Source organism: Somniosus microcephalus, chromosome 15 (genome assembly GCF_052327205.1).
Source record: "Somniosus microcephalus isolate GS21.2 chromosome 15, FLI_Smic_1.0, whole genome shotgun sequence".
Classification (NCBI taxonomy): Eukaryota; Metazoa; Chordata; class Chondrichthyes; order Squaliformes; family Somniosidae; genus Somniosus; species Somniosus microcephalus.
In genome coordinates, this window is record NC_141001.1 from 101,136,082 (window position 1) to 101,156,252 (window position 20,171).

At 44.0% G+C, this 20,171-nt stretch overlaps 1 protein-coding gene across 1 annotated transcript in view; it reads right to left on the reverse strand.

The window, feature by feature from the left end:
- The window catches only part of LOC147107111 (uncharacterized), a 43,535-nt gene that overhangs the window by 2,545 nt on the left and 20,819 nt on the right, over positions 1-20,171 (reverse strand). The window contains 5 exon segments of the mRNA XM_086008169.1: positions 2,752-3,411; positions 6,231-6,377; positions 12,199-12,780; positions 17,275-17,403; positions 18,283-18,879. Of these exon segments, the coding sequence (XP_085864295.1) occupies positions 2,752-3,411; positions 6,231-6,377; positions 12,199-12,780; positions 17,275-17,403; positions 18,283-18,879 (2,115 nt within the window).

Below are 20,171 nucleotides of genomic sequence, written 5' to 3' on the forward strand. Positions count from 1 at the left end.
GGATGCCTTTCCATTTCATTCACACTTCGCTAAAACAGACACCTCATGCTCTCACATGAAAGGGTCTCACCTCAAGGTAGTAACTTTAATTGCCAACTGAACCTCTCATCTGACAGACTTGAATGAAAGAAAGACTTGCATTTAGATAGCGCCTTTCACGACCACCAGACATCCTAAAGCACTTTACAGCCATTGAAGTACTTTTTGCAGTGGAAACACTGTTGTAATGTAGGAAACGTGGCAGCCAATTTGCACACAGCAAGGTCCCACAAACAGCAATGTGATAATGACCAGATAATCTGTTTTAGCGATGTTGATTGAGGGATAAATATTGGCCAGGACACCGGGGATAACTCCCCTGCTCTTCTTTGAAATAGTGCCATGGGATCTTTTATGCCCGTTTGAGAGGGCAGACGGGGTCTCGCTTTAACATCTCATCTGGAAGACGGCACCTCCAACAGTGCAGCACTCCCTCAGGACTGAACTGAAGTGTCAGCCTAGATTTTTGTGCTGAAGTCTCTGGAGTGGGACTATGAACCCACAACCTTCTGACTCAGAGGCAAGAGTGCTACCCACTGAGCACGGTTGAACGGGAGCGGTTCATAAGGTCTCTCTCACAACACAGATAAATTATTTGGGAACATTACTTTAGTCAAGCCAGTGGGACAAGACATATATGTAAGTTACTGAAAAGTAAATTCCAATTTAAAAATTGGAATTATTATTGGTGTCCTGGCCAATACTTATCCTTCAATCAACATCACAAAAACAGGTTATCTGGTCATTATCACATTGCTGTTTGTGGGAACTTGCTGTTATCAAATTGGCTGTCGCGTTTCCTACATTACAACAGTGACTACACTTCAAAAAGTATTTCATTGTCTGTAAAGCGCTTTGGGACGTCCGGTGATTGTGAAAGGCACTATATAAATGCAAGTTTTTTTCCAATTTAAAAATTCTAAACCAATTATTTACTCAATGGGCGATAATCACTTGGAATATTCAGATAAGGTAGTGGAATCAAAAATGTTAGGGGAGTTTTAAGATGCAGTTGAATGCTAGGCTTGGCAATTGGAAATACCGACAGAAAGCATCCCCTCTTTAACATACCTAATGAACCGGCCTCCTGGGTGCCCGATTGTGTTGAGATTGAGCTCAATGGGTTGAATGGCCTTTTTCTTCCATTATTAAATGACCGTCTACCAATAATAATTTATTGCCCCCACATTACTGGGTTCAACAACTGCGTGTAGCAACTTCCCTTCATGATGCTACCAGCACATTTTGTTTAAAAATGATCTGCATTCATTGTGATTGTTTGATTTATTTTAAGGTACTAATAATGAAACCCTTGTCAGTCATTTCCAAAGTATTATTTTCCTCAAGACACCTATCATTTCCCCAGAGAGAGAGTGTGCTGGATAAACTATTGCTCCCTCGCCTCTACCACCCAGAATTGACCCATTAAGAGGTGTTCAAAAATTGGCTAGGGTGATTCTCCCTTCAGTTTTCACTTGTCTGTGGAGAAATACCTGGCTTTCACCCTCACCTTCCCACCATTAAGATTGGGAACTCTGCATGAGGTACTCATGGACACAAATCTCCACCCTGCCATTGCACAACGCAGCGCATCAAAGCTCAAACACTCTGGACTGATTATGAAACTCACTTTTTAAATTGATCTCAATAATATTTAAATAATCTATGTTCTTGAAAACCAACATACGAAAATGACGTAACAGGAAAAGTCCATCTATCTTGTCCCATGTACATCAGGATACAGATGCACCATACCCACCTGGAGCCATGAAATCCCCCATGCAAGGCGAAAAACCAGATTAAAAACCCAGGCCAGTTAGGGGATGGGGACATTTCTCTCCGACCCCTTACCTACCTCTTGTACAATCTGATCTCCACCCCAGCCAGAAACAGGTCCAGCTCTCACTGGCTTCAATTCTGTTCCCTGTAGGGTGTATGTATATTTAGCGTCAGACCTGCCCATGTGCATAACACTATACTTTTCTAAGTTATACATAACTTTCCAAACACAGGACCATTCCCCCAGCACACTCGCACACATCTTGGTATCATAGAAACATAGAAGATAGGAGCAGGAGTAGGCCATTCAGCCCCTCGAGCCTGCTCCGCCATTCAATGCGATCATGGCTGATCATCCAAATTCAGTACCCTGTCCCTGCTTTCTCCCATACCTCTTGATCCCTTTAGCCTTGAGAAATATATCCAACTCCTTCTTGAATATATTTAATGAATTGGCCTCTACTGCCTTCTGTGGTAGAGAATTCCACAGGTTCACCACTCTCTGGGTGAAGAAATTCCTCCTCATTTCTGTCCTAAATGGCTTAACCCTTATCCTTAGACTGTGACCCCTGGTTCTGGACTCCCCGACCATCGGGAACATCCTTCCTGCATCTAGTCTGTCCAGTCCTGTCAGAATTTTATAAGTTTCAATGAGATCCCCTCTCATTCTTCTAAACTCCAGCGAGTATAATCCCAGTCGACCCAATCTCTCCTCATACGTCATTCCTGCCATCCCAGGTATCAGCCTGGTGAATCTGCGGATAATTCCCCCAACACCTACAAATCCACTGATATCTGTCTGCCTGCATGCAGCCAATTCATAAACCACGGCAGCAGATTACCACTGATTCCACAGCATTCAATCTTGTAGAGAAACAGCCTGTGAGGTACCTTATCAAAAGCTTATTTTGAAGGTCCAGGCAAGGCTCTTACCCGAGGGAAATCGTCTATGTCTCTGAAGGGCGGAAGAGTCCACAAATGTTTTCTTGCAATCATCACATTTGTACGGTTTTTCCCCAGTGTGGCGGCGGAGATGTACCTTCAGGTGCGTACTACGATGAAATGCTTTGACACAGAAAGTACACGCATAAGGACGTTCGCCTGTGTGAGTTCGACGATGGTCGTTTAAGTTGGACTTCTCTGCAAAGCCTCTTCCGCATTCATCACACACGTATGGCTTCTCTCCAGTGTGAGTGCGTCTGTGCATTGTTAACTGTGCTTTGCGCAAAAATCTCCTCCCACAGTATTCACATTTAAAGCATTTCCCTCCAGCGGAAATAATGTCATTGCTTAAAGATCCAACCTCTTTGAATGTCTTTCCATTGTTCAAAGGTCTCAAACAGGAGATGGTTTTGTTATCAATTTTATAGTTTATGCTATTCATCTTACCCGTTAGAGAATGGGAAGTATTCGTTCTTTTGTCTTCTAATAGGCAGCTGCTCAACCGGGCCAAAGTACCGCCCAACAAAATGTCCGCCCCAGAGCTACTGTCGCAATCACCATGTTTTGCGAAATCCTCAGGGTATCGGTAGCCTGAATCCCCAAAGCACGCTACTTCAATAGGTTCTACTTCAGGAAGTGCACAGATTGACCCTATAGTAATTTTTTAAAAAGGTTTTGATACAACTTGAAAACAGATACCAAGACAAGACACACAATACAAATGTATATCCAAGATGACAGTTCATTAGGCAGTGTCAACTTAGTCCAGTGGCAGCATTCGCATCCGAGTCAGAAGGTTGTGAGTTCAAGACCAACTCCAGAACTTTGAGCATATAATCTAGGCTAGCACATCAGTGCATTACCGAGGGAGCGCTGCATGGACATCTTTCGAATGAAGTGTTAAACCAAGGCCATGTTTGCCTGCTAGATGGAAAGGAAGCCATTGTACTAACCAACATTTATTCCTCAACCAACGCCACTAAAACTGATGATCTGGTCATTTTTCTCACTACAGTTTGCGGGATCTGGCTGTACGCAGATTGGCTACCATGTTTGACTACATTACGACAGTGACTTCAAAAGTACTTCATTGGCTGTGAAGTGTTTTGGGACATCCTTCACTCTTTATGCATTTGGCCAGGCAGATAATTGATGAAAGACATCATCTAGGACTGTCAAAATAATTTCAACAATATTTACTGGCAGTTTATTTTTGTGAGAACTATTGGGTCCCATTTTATATTTTATGCCACATGTTCAGTAAGTTATTTTCTGAAGTGCGAAGTGCCTTCAAACGTATTTGCATGTTAACGGTGCAATATAAATGCAATTTGTTGTTGAAAAAATTAAGGAAATACAATTACTTTATGACATAGGAAGATGTAACTCCACAACACATAACTGTTGTACAATGAAGCCGTCACATGGTAGTCTGTGAGTTCAATGTTGTAACAAGCTGGATAACTTGCACATTGTTGAAAAGTAGAAGAATAAATGTTTTGTGCTTGTGAAGCAAGATATAGTTAGAGAAATAGGACTGAGACAGAAGGAAGCATTAAGCAGAACAATAGTCGCTGTGTGAAGTGCTGCAGTTCATAGAATCATAGAAATTCACGGCACAGATGGAGGCCATTCGGCCCATCGTGTCTGTGCCAGATGAAAAAAAGCTTGCCAGCTCTTGGTCCGTAGCCTTGTAGGTTACGGCACTTCAAGTGCATATCCAAGTACTTTTTAAATGTGATGAGGGTTTCTGCCTCTACCACCCTTTCAGGCAGTGAGTTCTAGACCCCCACCACCCTCTGGGTGAAAAAAGTTCTCCTCTAAATCTATGCCTCCTGATTACTGATCTCTCTGCTAAGGAAAATAGGTCCTCCCTATCCACTCTATCCAGGCCCCTCATAATTTTATACACCTCAATCAAGTCTCCCCTCAGCCTCCTCTGTTCCAAAGAGAACAACCCCAGCCTATCCAATCTTTCCTCATAGCTAAAATTCTCCAGTCCTGACAACATCCTCTAGTGCAATCACATCTTTCCTGTAATGTGGTGACCAGAACTGTATGCAGTACTCTAGCTGTGACCTAACTAGCGTTTTATACAGTTCAAGTATAACTGCTCTTATGTTCTATGCTTCAACTAATAAAGGAAAGTATTCCATATGCCTTCTTAACCACATTATCTACCTGTCCTGCTACCTTTAAGAATCTGTCAACATGTACTCCAAGGTCCCTCTGTTCCTCCACACATCCCAGTACCCTACCATTTATTATATATTCCCTTGCTTTGTTAGCCCTCCCCAAATACATTACCTCACACTTTTCTGGACTGAATTCCATTTGCCACTGTTCTGCCCACCTGACCAGTCCATTAATATCTTCCAGCAGTCTACAGCTTTCTTCCTCACTATCAACCACATGGCCAATTTTTGTATCATCTGCAAACTTCTTAATCATGCCCCCTACATTAAAGTCTAAATCATTGATATATACCAAAAACAAGAGATCTAGTACTGAGCCCTGCAGAACCCCACTGGAAACAGCCTTCCGGTCACAAAAACACCCGTCGACCATTAATTACCCTTTGCTTCCAGCCACTGAGCCAATTTTAGATCCAACTTGCCACTTTTCCTTGGATCCCATGGGCTTTTACTTTTCTGACCAGTCTGCCATGTGGGACCTTGTCAAAGGCCTTGCTAAAATCAATGTAGACTACATCAAACACGCTACCCTCATCGACCCTCCTTGCTACCTCTTCAAAAAATTCAATCAAGTTAGTCAGACACGACCTTCCCTGAACAAATCCATGCTGACTGTCCTTGATTAATCCGTGGCTGTCAAAATTACTACTGTTCCTCAGAATCTTTTCCAATAATTTGCCCACCACTGAGGTTAGGCTAACTGGCCTAACAGTGTTTACAACTGGCACAAGGGACGATAGCTTAATAAGCGTCACTGTCGGATATGTAACTGTGCACAACATGTGATGCACTAAACAATTTTGGAGATCAAAGTAAACTATCTGGTTCAAAAATAAACCATCACACATAATCTGTCAATACCCAGTTCAAGAGTGGTATAAAATTCCATACAAGTATCTGATTTAGTCTCGGAGTTACGGGAGGAGGAACTGTGCTTTTTAAAAAAATCTTCCACACTCTGGATGTCACAGGAGCCGCTCAAATTTTCTAAAATGTCAAAATGATCAATATCCATCTCTTAGCTCTACATTAACTGTAAAGCACTTTGGGACGTCCTGAGGTCGTAAAAGGCGCTATATAAATGCAAGTTCTTTCTTTATTTCTTTTTATGCACTCAGAATCACTTTTCTCTTCGCCCATCCCAACATTCTTCATCCTTGCGGATTTCAAATATTCCCCCCCCCCGCCCCCTCACCTTCTCATCCAGAACATTTTTAGGAACCTCCTATAGTTACTATCTATAGGACTGGATTTATTTGAAAGTAATGCTGTTACCTCTGTACTGCCTTTGGTTTTCCGGGTTATTTCCTTGGATAAACTGCAAATCACCGATGGTGTTTGTATTGTAATTCTGCCCTTGGTCAGTCATTGGCGCATTGAGGTGCAAGGCTGCTGAATCCATCTGGTCCGTTCTGCAGCAAGCTGAGAAAAAAATAAAAGCAAGTTAAGCAAACATTTGGCAGATGGAGTATCATGTGGGAAAGTGCGAGGTGATCCACTTTGGCAGGAAAAATAAAAAAGCAAATTATTTAAATGGAGAGAGATTACAAAATGCTACAGTTCAGAGGGACCTGGGGGTCCTTGTGCATGAAACACAAAAAGTTAGCATGCAGGTACAGCAAGTAATCAAAAAGGCAAATGGAAAGTTGGCCTTTATTTTAAAGGGGTTGGAGTATAAAAGCTGGGAAGTCCGGCTACAACTGTACAGGGTATTGGTGAGACCACACCTTGAGTACTGTGTACAGTTTTGGTCTCCTTATTTAAGGAAGGATATACTTGCATTGGAAGCAGTTCAGAGACGATTCACACGGTTGATTCCTGAGATGAGGGGGTTGACTTATGAAGAAAGGTTGAGCAGGTTGGGCCTATACTCATTGGAATTTAGAAGAATGAGAGGTGATCTTATTGAAACATATAAGATACTGAGGGGTCTCGACAAGGTAGATGCAGAGAGGATGTTTCCCCTTGTGGAGAAATCTAGAACTCCGGGGCACAGTTTCAGAATAAAGGGTCGCCCTTTTAGAACTGAGATGAGGAGGAATTTCTTCTCTCAGAGGGTCGTAAATCTGTGGAACTCTCTGCCCCAGAGAGCTGTGGAGGCTGGGTCATTAAATACACTTAAGGCGGAGATAGACAGATTTTTGCAAGATGAGGGAGTGAAGGGTTATGGGTGCGGGCAGGGAAGTGGCTTTGAGCCCAAGATCAGCCATGATCTTAATGAATGGCGGAGCAGGCTCGAGGGTGCCAAGTGGCCTATTCCTGCTCCTATTTCTTGTGTTCTAAGCATTAAAAGCTTACATTAAGGCTGGATAGTCCAGAATAAGCGGGTGATTCACAAAGTCAATTGAACTTTATGGGAATAGAAATCATTAGTATAAATATGCTTCATGGGATAGTTGAAAGACTTTAAATACCAAAACAACCTCATAATTAGAGAAAGCATAATTAGTTTTAAGATTCGCTACATTACAACAGGGACTATGCTTCAAAACGACTTCATTGGCTGTGAAGTGCTTTGGGATGTGCGGAGGCTGTGAAAGAGGCTACATAATTGCAGGATTCTCAGCCCATGGCAGATAGGCTCAGAGTCTGTGAGCTCAGCGTTATTGTAAGGGCCCAGCACTAACTTATCAAGGATTAGAATTCTAACCAATGCCTTGCACCACTAATTGGTGTGACACGATCATGTGCCTGTGATTTTCTACACAGTGAGCCTCTGATTTTAACCATGCCACTATGGGCAGTTGTGAAGTGGAAGCTAGACAGACGAAGAGGAAAATAAGCTGACAGGACTAATGGCTCTGTTTTTCTGTTTCAATTTTTGGCCCTTTCACTTGCTGGGTGTGGTAGCCTAGTGGTTAGGGTACTGGACCAGCAACCAGGACCAAATTGCAGGCATAGGATAGGGTCTCGCCATTTAGTGGTGCAGCATGTTTCAGTATTCTCGAGCGCGGCTCCTGAGCAGACACTGGTTAGAATTGTGACCCCTGATGAAAAGTTAGGTTGCAAGTTCAAATCCCAGCATGGCAAATTGTGAGGTTGAAGTCAACATGGGCTAGAAAAATTAACCGGGAAAGCATCCAGATTGTCGTAAAAACCCAACTGGTTCACTAATGTCCGCCAGTGAAGGGAGCCGACCTACCCCTCCCCGGTCTGACCTATGTGGTTGATTCTAAATGCCCACCGAAGTGGCCTAGCAAGCCAAAGTTCACCATTGCAGGAGCACCAGCACCACAAGGACCGCAGGGTTACTGGAAATGGACAATAAATGAACTTTAGCATCCAGAGAACAAATTAAAACTAAAGCCTGCTGAGGATCACAGATAAAGGGAAACAGTAAAACATTTTCTACAGTGAAGCGACGGCTGCCCGCAAAGATCTTGTGATTTCTGTGGCGAAAACTTTAGGTTCTCGACATTAAATTGATTGTCGCACTGTCAAAAGGAGATCCCCCCACGCAGAGCAGCAGTCGCATCATCAAGCTGTCTAAGCAGCCAATTACACTGAAGAATTTATGCAGACAGCGAACCAGGAAATAAAAAGCACTGATTCAATTAACTTTTTAAAGTTTTTACAGAGAGTGAAATAAAGATTGGGACATACACATGGGGTTTATAGAAGCTGAAAAACATGAGAGAACTTTAAAAAAAAGAAATGTTTTAATTATTTTAAAAATCTAGTAATTTTCTATCATAATGGAGAAATTTGATATTCCACAAACATTAAATTTGTTTTTCAGGGCCAGAACGGTTGTTCAGCAGTCAATATGCCGTTAAAACCCCAGTTACACCTACTCCAACAAGGCTTAACTTTTACTGGAGTATTTAACAGCGCAATTAGATTGGAAAAGCTTAAGTTTTCGTCAGTTCAACTGATTTCACTGCTTGCCGGGTATGGGGAGTTCCACAGCGCAGCCTGTGGCGGAGCAGGGAATGACTGACCGCAACTTCAGGATTTCCGCGTTTATCTGCACATGCGCTAAATCCTGAAGTTGCGGTCAGTTTCAGAGGGGTAATGATGGCAAACACTGACGGTTTTGCCGTCATTACCACCGCAAGATCCGGGCCATATGTTTCAGGTTGGTACAACATTCACTCACTAGATATTATTTTTGGTAATATTACTTCAGTTGTATATATAATGGTTACGTGGCTGTGAGAATATTTTATATCTTGACAGAAGCAGCAAGAAAAATGATTATTCACACGAGTTAACATAAAGAAGAACATGAAAAAAACTCAAACATTTACAAGTTAAAACAAAAACTAAAGCTCAATAGAAAAGGAACAAAATCAAACACTGCAGATGAATTATCACAAGATATCAGTGCCTAACTCTACCAGCATTTGGTCCGTCACGTCTCAATGTAACAACAGTCTTGGGATTACATCTGTGATAAAGCTTGATATGAAGTTAGGGAACATAACTCGACTTGCCCATATGCCGAATATGAACAATACTTTAGATGCTGCACTAAACAGAAACATAGAAGATAGGAGCAGGAGTAGGCCATTTGGCCCTTCAAGCCTGCTCCGCCATTCAATGAGCTCATGGCTGATCATCCAAATTCAGTACCCTGTCCCTGCCTTCTCCCCATATCCCTTGATCCCTTTAGCCTTAAGAAATATATCCAACTCTTTCTTGAATATACTTAATGAACTGGCCTCCACCGCCCTCTGTGGCAGAGAATTCCACAGGTTCACCACTCTCTGGGTGAAGAAATTCCTCCTCATTTCAGTCCTAAATGGCTTACCCCCTTATCCTTAGACTATGACCCCTGGTTCTGGACTCCCCGGCCATCAGAAACATCCTTCCTGCATCTAGTCTGTCCAGGCCTGACAGAATTTTATAGGTTTCGATGAGATCCCCTCTCAATCTTCTAAACTCCAGTGAGTATAAGCCCAATTGACACAATCTCTCCTCATACGTCATTCCTGCCATCCCAGGTATCAGCCTGGTGAATCTTCGCTGCACTCCTTCCATGGCAAGAACGTATTTCCTCAGGTAAGGCGACCAAAACTGCACACAATACTCAAGGTGCGGTCTCACCAAGGCCCTGTACAACTGCAGCAAGACATCCTTGTTCTTGTACTCGAACCCTCTTGCTACGAAGGCCAACACACCATTTGCCTTCTTAACCGTCTGCTGCACCTGCATGCTTACCTTCAGCAACTGGTGCACAAGAACACCCAGGTCTCTTTGCACTTCCCCTTCTCCCAATCTATTGCCATTCAAATAATATTCAAATAAACAATACAAAAGCATGAATGGATCCAAGTCCCAGACATATTGTCAGCCAGTGGCTCAGTTGGTAGCATCCTCTTCGGAGTCAGAAGGTTGTGGGTTCTAAATCCCACCCCAGAGACCTGAGCAGAAAAATCTAGGCTGACACTCCAGTGCAGTGCTGAAGAAATGCTGCACTGTTGGAGGTGCCACCTGAGAGCAGACGGGGCCTCGGTTTAACATCTCGTCTGAAAGACGGCATCTCCGACAGTGCAGCACTCCCTCAGCATTGCACTGGAGTGTTAGTCAATATTATGTGCTCAAGTGCTGGAGTGAGAACCCACGACTTTCTAACTCAGGGGTCGAGGAACAGCAGCTCATCTTTCGATTAGGCACTTTACAGCCTTCTGGACTCAACATAGAGTTCAACAATTTCAGATCATAACCTCGGCCCCTATCATATATATATTTTTTATCCACACTTTTTTTCTTCTCTCCCATATGGCAGCTGTCTTTCATTCCGCCAGCGCAATTTACACTTCATCTAGAGCCATCCTGTTTCTTAACCTGTCCCATTACCATCTCCTTTTGTCTTGAATATCTCTGAATGTCTCTTAACCTCTCCTGCCTCCTATCCTATCACAGACCTTCCCTTTTGTTCTTTCATCCCCTCCCCCCCTTTCCCAGCTCCTACACTTGCTTAAAAATCTGTTCCATTTCCTGCTTTTTTCCAGTTCTGACGAAAGGTCATCGACCTGAAACGTTAACTTTGTTTCTCTCTTCACAGAAGCTGCCTGACCTGCTGAGTATCTCCAGCATTTTCTCTTGTTATTATAGGTGAGAATGAATGTTCCCTCTAAGCTGCGCGGCTGCGCAGTGCTCCAGGGGTCCCGCGCAGCCGGCCTGCCGGCTTTTAAATACAAAAACCGCGCATGCGCGATATTTTGAGTGGGCCACGCGGCCCCCACCTGAGAGAGAGACTGTCGGTCCCGCATTGGACTCATCAGTCACCTGAGAACTCATTTTTAATATGGAAGCAAGTCATCCTCGGTTCCGAGGGACTGCCTAAGAAAGGGAGAAGAAGACTCCCTCAGCAGTGCACTGGAGTGTCAGCCTAGATTTGTGTGCTCAAGTCCCTGGAGTGGGACTTGAACCCACAACCTTCTGACTCCGAGCCGAGTGTGCTACCCACTGAGCCACAGCTGAGAGAAATACTTAGCAAAATTTTACCAGGCTAAAGTAAAGTAAAAATATGTGGCTCAAGCTCAAAAAGAGCTGCCAATCAAACATATAAACAAATCCACAAAATGCTTGTATTTAAATTGAATGACTTGGCCAATCTTTCAAATAGCTTACGCAAGTATAACATTTATACTCTGGGCTTACTATGTTTCAAAACAAGGTGGGCCATTTTCTGTGAGTGAACCTGGCTTTTAACTCCATGTACGGTAAACTCTTGTTTAAACGGCACTTCATCATCCGGAATACTTTAATAACCAGTAATCTTGCTGAATCCATCCAGCACTCGTATTGCCGAGTCCGAGTCTCCCGCGGTGGCCGAGTTAGTCAGTGGCGATGGTGAGTGGAAAAGCAGCACCGTGGTAGGTATACCTCTCTGTTATCCAGAATTTTTCATCAACCGGCACCACCCTGGTCCCATAGGTGCCGGATAAGAAAGAGTTTGCTGTACTGTGACAGAAAGAAAAAAGCCAGGGACAAAAATGCTTCATTTTTGTCAAAATATGAGGAAATCTCTATTTAAAATTCATGCGAGCGAGGTCCACAATAACATGAATATGGTTATCAGTTTCACATTCAAAGCGATTTCACTCTCACTTTCAAACGTTAAATGCTGGAAAACTAAAGGATGAAAAGGATGAAACCTAATAACAATATTAATATGTAAAGGAGATTCCAAATAAATACCAGCATAGTTTCAGAAGCTACCTGCGCAGATTACAAATTCCACTGCATTACACCTCAGCATCTACAGCGTATTTCCCCACAGTCAGCACCTTACCTGAAGGTAACCGCCTGTGCCTCTGAAGAGACGAAGAATCCACGAATGTTTGATGGCAGTTGTCGCATTTGTAGGGTTTCTCCCCAGTATGGCGACGGAGGTGCACCTTCAGGTGGGAGCTGCGATAAAATGCTTTGCCGCAGAAGCTGCACGAGTAAGGCCGTATCCCTGTATGAGTGCGGCGGTGCTCGTTGAGGTTCGACTTCTCTGCAAACGCCCTTCCGCACTCCTCACATGCAAAGGGCTTCTCCCCGGTGTGTGTGCGCCGGTGCATCGTTAACTGCTCTTTACGATAAAATCTCCTTTCGCAATAGTCACAGTTAAAACGCTTCTCTTTGTCGCGGAGCGGTGAACTGGCTTTCAGCGTCCTTTTATTCTTAACGCCGAGTCTACTTTGTACTTTATAGCTCCCAAAGTTTAACAGGTGCTTAAAGGTGTCCAATTTATCTTGGGATAGATTACTGTCCATCCGTTTCAAACCATTAAACAAAACCTCCCCGGGCAGAGTCTCTCCTTCATTCTCAAGCCCAGGCTTTGGAAGATCACAACCTTCATTTTCTGGTAAAACTCCAGTGAATGAAACTGAGTAATGAGACAAAAAAGAAAAATATAAGTCGATCAACAATCCCCACAGAAATCCATGGATAGGATTGGAGAATAAGCCGCTTACTGGTGGATGACTGGAAGATTTCAAATGGTTTGTGACGTAAGAAAACTTCTAGGCACTTGGTCTAAGCGTTAAACAAAGCTTTAATCAATTGTTTTACAACATGGAGGTGTAGTTGTGTCCTTCACTAGATCCTGTTAAGAATGTCCTGCGCAAGCTGGGCCCATGCCCGAGTATTTATACTCTCCCTGGACAGCGCCACCCACAGGCCGCTCAGTTGATTCATGTCAGTTTGTATCATAAGTGATTACTTATTTGACATCAATTATGGTAGCCTGCTGCAGCAGCCTGGTGCAGCTTTTAAAGAGTGCGAAGTCTGCATTCTTCTCACTCTGTTAAAACTAAATTATATCCCTTCTCGGTTCTCCACTTCCTAAGCCCATGTACCATGAATGTGTAAAGAAGATTCCAAATAAATACCAGCATCATTTCAGAAGCCACCTGCACAGATTAGAAAATCTAGGCTGATACTTCAGTGCAGCACTGTCGGGGATGCCGTCTTTCGGAGGAGACGTTAAACCAAGGCCCCGTCTGCCCTCTGAGTTGGACGTAAAAGATCCCGCGGCACTATTTCGAAGAGGAGCAGGGGAGTTATCCCCGGTGTCCTGGCCAATGTTTATCCCTCAATCAACATCACTGAAAACAGATTATCTGGTCATTATCTCATTGCTATTTCTGGGAGCTTGTTGTGTGCTAATTAGCTTGTGCGTTTCCTACATTACAACAGTGACTACACTTCAAAACGTACTTCATTGGCTGTAAAAGCGCTTTGGGACGTCTGGTGGTAGCGAAAGGCACTATAGAAATGCAAGTCTTTCTTTCTTTAGTCAATCCATTGGCAGAAATCTAAAGAATCACATGCCAACCTGTTACAAAATTTAAAGCACCAACCCAGGAAGTAATACTGTGAGAACAAAAGCAAAATACTGCAGATGCTGGAAACCTGAAATAAAAACAGAAAATGCTGGAAATACTCAGCAGGCCAGGCAGCATCTGTGGAGAGAGAAACAGTTAACGTTTCAGGTCGATGACCCTTCGTCAGAACTATAATACCGTGAGTACAGGAAACTTTTTTATCCGGCACCGACGGGACCGGCGTGGTGCCGGTTGATCAAAAAGTCCGGATTGCAGAGAGGTACAGTAAAAGGTACGAGAGCCCCGTACACAGCCACAGGTGCAGGAGCCCTGGTTACACGGCACTTGTGCAGGAGTCCCGGTTACACGGCACTTGTGCAGGAGTCCCGGTTACACGGCACTTGTGCAGGAGTCCCGGTTACACGGCACTTGTGCAGGAGTCCCGGTTACACGGCACTTGTGCAGGAGTCCCGGTTACACGGCACTTGTGCAGGAGTCCCGGTTACACGGCACTTGTGCAGGAGTCCCGGTTACACGGCCACAGATCCAGGAACCCCGGTTACACGGCTACTAATATATAGTAAAACTTACCTGAACCTACTCCTGAATTTTGCCGGTTAAGAGAGATTTCCGGATATTTAGGTGCCAGTTAAAAGGGAGTTTCCTGTATTGGACTTAGGAAATATTGACAATGGCTGAAATTAGCATACTGCATACTTTTAAATTTATTGATTGATTCCTGAAATGTTTGCACTGTAACTTTATAGAGTTACAAAGAAATTTTAGAGGTTTATCTGCTTGGAAGTTTTACCAGTTATTATTCACCTCCCGCTGGAGATTAAATAATTGAGTCTACAATAGGGTAAACTATACAAGAAAAAACATTATAGAGGAGCCAAATGGCCTTAACACAATCAGTTATGTTTCATATCTCCCTTATACTTTCCACCATATAATAAGACTTTTGGTTTTCATCTCAACCTTACCACTGTACAAATACACTGAGCAAAGGCCAGGTGAAGTGCTAAGCAAATACCTGGAAGGAAGATCTCAATAAAGTGAGGCAGGAGCTTTCGTTTTGTCGGTCACTTTCAGCATGGCCTTGACAGAGGCACGGAAGCACACTGTCCGCCCACTTTCTCCACTGACGATGATACGAGGTTCAAGCAAAAGAGCAAGCATGACGAAGGGAAGGATGTAGTTTAAAATGATCGTGCTGGCTCAGTGGGAGAAGCCGTCAGGCAGGAAAGTGAAAACATAGTACACACAGTGGCCACTAGATGGCAACTGTGTGCTAATTTCTTTGAAAAGATATTTTACAATTAATAAAAATATTTATACATCAAGAACTCCTGGCACAACACTTGACAGCTGGTGCAATAACTTACTCATGCATCCAGTGCACAGGAGTTATAGAAAATGGTATGGAAAAGGGAGACTTGGAAAATTACTTCAAACTGAAATGCAAGAATAGGACAAGGAAATAGAGGTTCAAACTAGTACAAGACAAGTTTAGGACTGGCATCATGAAGTCTTCTTAACACAGAGTGATTACTGCTCCAGGATTATCCTGGGGAGCAAAGATAACCTCCAGCTTCTTTTCTCCACTACAACTGTCTCCTTAAACCACCTCTGCCCTGCCAAAACCACCCTCACCTCCAACAAAAAGTGTGAGTTGCTCATAGATTTTGTCACGAAGACGGAGACCACCCTTTCAGCTGCCACCATTGCATCCCAACCCCCTTGTCCTTGCCCCAGCAAGCCAAACCTGCCCCCAGGCTCTCCCCTGCCCAAGCCCTGATCCTGCATCTTTCTCGAGTTCCGATCCCATCATGCCCCCCTCCAAGCGACTCTTGTCCATTTCCTGTTGCCTTGACCCTATTCCCACTAACCTGCTGCCCAGTCAACTTCCTTTCCTAGCCGCCCCCCCCCCCCCCCATGCTAGCTGACATTAAGAACAGTTCCCTCTTCTCAAGTTCTGTCCCCCTCCCTTTCAAATCTGCTGTCAACCGAGTGATCAGATGTCACCCCGGAGTGGTAATACTGATCTCAGGGCCGTTGGATTGCATGCATGCTGAGGGGGAAGGGGAAATCAGCCAGGTTTCTGCCTCTGATGGCTATCCAAAGTTTCCTGCTGGAAAATACACGTATGGACATTGAACAACGACAAAATTGGGCAGGGCTGTGATATCAAGAGAGTTATGGTTGAGTACCTTGCCAATGCTCACAGTTGAAGGGCACTTTATGAGGATCCTAAAGTCAACTACTAGCCGCATAATCTCTCATAAGCCAGTGCCTTCAGGAGTTTATGTTGGGGTATCACACAAAGGAGCTGGCAGCTTCCGATACCTCATCCAATGGTCATTCCTCATGTGTGAGCATTGGCAAGCTACTGGACTACGGGGGCACCACAGTTCGATGTGTACATATGTACTGTGTAGCAGGAGTTCAGAATTGTAAATAAGACACCAAATTAAAAAGAAAATTGATAAAGTATATCATTATTTTTTTTAATGGGGAAAAGCACAGGGAGTAGTTGAGGCAAATAGCACAGATGAATCCAAAGGGAGGTGAGATAAGCACATGAGGGAGAAAGGAATAGAAGGATATGTAGATGAGGAGGGGTGGGAGGAGGCTCGTGTGGAGCATAAATACCGGTATTGGACCTGTTGGGCCGAATGGCCTGTTTCTGTGCTGTAAAGAGGGACGAAAATTGGGGCGGGGGCAAGGAGACAGCTTCAAAATGTCCCCACGTAAGAGACTGGTCAAAGACAGTTTGCAGTTTTTTTTTCATTTATGAGCTAGTCATCTCATCATAGTGCCTTGATCTGCATGAATCAGCCTCGGAGTCCTGACGCTATTCCAAATATCCCATTACTTCTCTATAGTGTATTATTCTAAATCAGGTTTTTCACATTACAAGCCAATATTACTTGCATTAACCTAATGTTTGTTCGTTTAGTTTTTGTTTGATATAGTAGAGCAAATAACAACAGCTTCCCCCCCCCCACCCCAAGTTCCAACACCAGTGATTTCCCTTTGAAAGGATAAAATTGGACCTCCTGTTAATGGCCGAGTGAGTAAATGCACTACTTGTGTTATAGCAATGAGCCTGGAAATATCAGGTTTGAGCCATGGTCTGTGCTGATTAAGCAGATGTGTGATGGTGGGGCACTGCTAAAGGCTTAACTGTCCCCTAAGCAAAGGAGGGAAGAAGGGATCACTGCCGATCACTATCCACTGATCTCTTCTAAAAATGTGCATGTTTGGATGTTAGAGGAGCATAGGATCGCGCTCAGCCACGATGCCGAAATACGCTGCTGACACTTGCTGCCTAGGTTCGCATATGAAGAAAGGTTAACATCAGCAGACGTCCGCACACATGGAACTGAACCACATCTTCAGGAGAGAAGGGAGAAAATAATATACAAGGACAATTTATTTGTAATTTCGTCAATTAAATCATTCTTTGAATCCTTTAACATAAACATGTAGCAAAGCACAGGATTCACTGCGTAGCAGTCAAATGATTCAGTTTACCGAAAGATCGTTACCTTTATTTTCTGATGGGTTTAACTGCCTGCCGCCAATGCTAGTTCCATTACAATTGCCTGACTCTGTTTTTTCCGTTGACGCCGTCCCCTCTGAATGTATTAACATTGTATTCTTAGGTTTACAGCACACTAGGAAAAATACACAAACTGAATTAGAAGAGTCACAGAATCATAGAATAGTTACAGCACAGAAGGAGGCCATTTGGCCCGTTGAGCCCGTGCCGGCTCTCTGCAAGAGCACTTCAGCTAGTCCCACTCCCCCGCCCTTTCCCCGTAGCCCTGCAAGTTTTTTTCCTTCAGGTACTTATCCAATTCCCTTTTGAAAGCCACGATTGAATCTGCCTCCACCACTCTTTCAGGCAGTGCATTCCAGATCCTAATTAAGGCTGTACCATGTTCACAGTTACACACCACGCATCAAACTTGGCCAGTTAAGAGGTAAAGCTACTGCAGCTCCATACTTAACTTACCAGAAAACGTTACAGATATCCAGACCTGCCACATTAGAGGATGCAACGTTCAGAACAAGTTTTACCCAGATTGGTTTCAGAAGATTGATATGCCATCTACCAGCTGTATAATGCATAAAGTATTATGAATTTGACTGACATTAGTGTCACGTCATATTATAAAACACAGACATGGACTATAAAGTAACTGTCTTATAATTGCAGAGAGAGGTGGAACAAATGCATGGGCTTCTGTAACAATGATGAGCTTTTATTCAAAATTATATCATTCCATTGAGCGTTTGGCAAACAAAGGTTTGCAATCACTATTGGAAGACTGCCACAGAACTGGGTAACTAGGTAACGTGTACCTAGCTCAGTTTCACATTAAACAACCAATTATAAAAATTGCAGCGCTGACTCCCAGGTTTAATATATTACCTAACAAGTATTAGTGTGCAAAAATCTTCCACAGAAATATTAGCAGTTGCAGAAGGTGCCTCGAAATGTTAATAACGTTTCCATATTTAGAACACTGTTCCCACAGTCAGCACCTTACCTGAAGATAACCGCCTGTGCCTCTGAAGAGATGAAGAATCCACGAATGTTTGATGGCAGTTGTCGCATTTATAGGGTTTCTCTCCAGTATGGCGACGGAGGTGCACCTTCAGGTGGGAGCTGCGATAAAATGCTTTGCCGCAGAAGCTGCACGAGTAAGGCCGTATCCCTGTATGAGTGCGGCGGTGCTCGTTGAGGTTCGACTTCTCTGCAAACGCCCTTCCGCACTCCTCACATGCAAAGGGCTTCTCCCCGGTGTGTGTGCGCCGGTGCATCGTTAACTGCTCTTTACGATAAAATCTCCTTTCGCAATAGTCACAGTTAAAACGCTTCTCTTTGTCGCGGAGCGGTGAACTGGCTTTCAGCGTCCTTTTATTCTTAACGCCGAGTCTACTTTGTACTTTATAGCTCCCAAAGTTTAACAGGTGCTTAAAGGTGTCCGGTTTATCTTGGGATAGATTACTGTCCATCCGTTTCAAACCATTAAACAAAACCTCCCCGGGCAGAGTCTCTCCTTCATTATCTCGACAGTCATTCTCAAGCCAAGGCTTTTGAGGATCACAAACTTCACTTTCTGGAAGAACTCCATTAACTGAATCTGTGTTTAAAAAAAGATAAATAAGCTCATAAAGATCCACTGATGAAAAACTTGCCGAATCAATGTGTACCAAGATCTGGAAGTCTTGTTAATCTTTGTAAAGGAGCTTTCACAGAAATGTTCACAGTTTCAGCAATTTCTTTTTTCCAAGCAAAGAAAATGTTAATGTTGTAACATAATATTAACTTTTAGAAAGTCACGAGTCGTCACAAAAACTCCAAGAATAAAATTCAATTTCAAAGAGTCAGGTATCTTACGAGAAGGGTCTTTCTATTTTACTAGAGAGGTGAGGAATTCACAAATAGAATCATAGAAAGTTACCGCACAGAAGGAGGCCATTTTGGCCCATCATGTCCACGCTGGCCAACAAAGAGCTATCCAGCCTAATCCCACTTCCCAGCTCTTGGTCCGTAGCCCTGCAGGTTAGAGCATCCCAAGTGCATTTCCAAGTACTTTTTACATGTGGTGAGGGTTCCTGCCTCTACCACCCTTTCAGGCAGTGAGTTCCAGACCCCCACAACCCTCTGTGAGCAGCCGAGGAGGAGCGGACCTAGCCGGGAACCGGAGCAGAGGCCAGTAAATAAAGAGCGCGGTCGGAGAGGGGCCTGAACTCATTGCGAGCAGCTGAGGAGGAGCGGACCTAGCCAGGAACCGGAGCATAGGCCAGTAAATAAAGAGCGCGGTCGGAGAGGGGCCTGAACTCATTGCGAGCAGCTGAGGAGGAGCGGACCTATCCGGGAACCGGAGCAGAGGCCAGTAAATAAAGAGCGCGGTCGGAGAGGGGCCTGAACTCATTGCAAGCAGCCGAGGAGGAGCAGACCTAGCCGGGAACCGGAGCAGAGACCACAGTCATCACATTTAAATGGCTCTTCTCCCTTGTGACAGCAGATATGCATGCACCTCTGAGTACTGCGATAAAATGCTTTCATCAAAAATACTACACATGCAGGGCAATGTTCCCTGTCATTTATTTGGGCCGCGCAGCCCATTCAAAATGCCCCATGTGCGCGGTCAAAGCCGGCTCACCGGCTGCACAGGACCCCTGGAGCGCTGTGTGGCCGCGCAGCTTAATGAGAACATTGATGCAGGGGTACTCATCTGTGTCAATGCAACATCTGTCCATTTAAGCCCAACTTCTTTTGAAAAAGCTTACCCACGTTCATTATATCTATAGGGTTTCTTGCCAGCGTGTGCGCATCAAGTGATTCTCTTGCGAAAAAATGTTTCACATTTAAATTGCTTCTGGTCACCAATGCTGCCATTTTCACCAAGTACCTCTCCATTCCCATGTG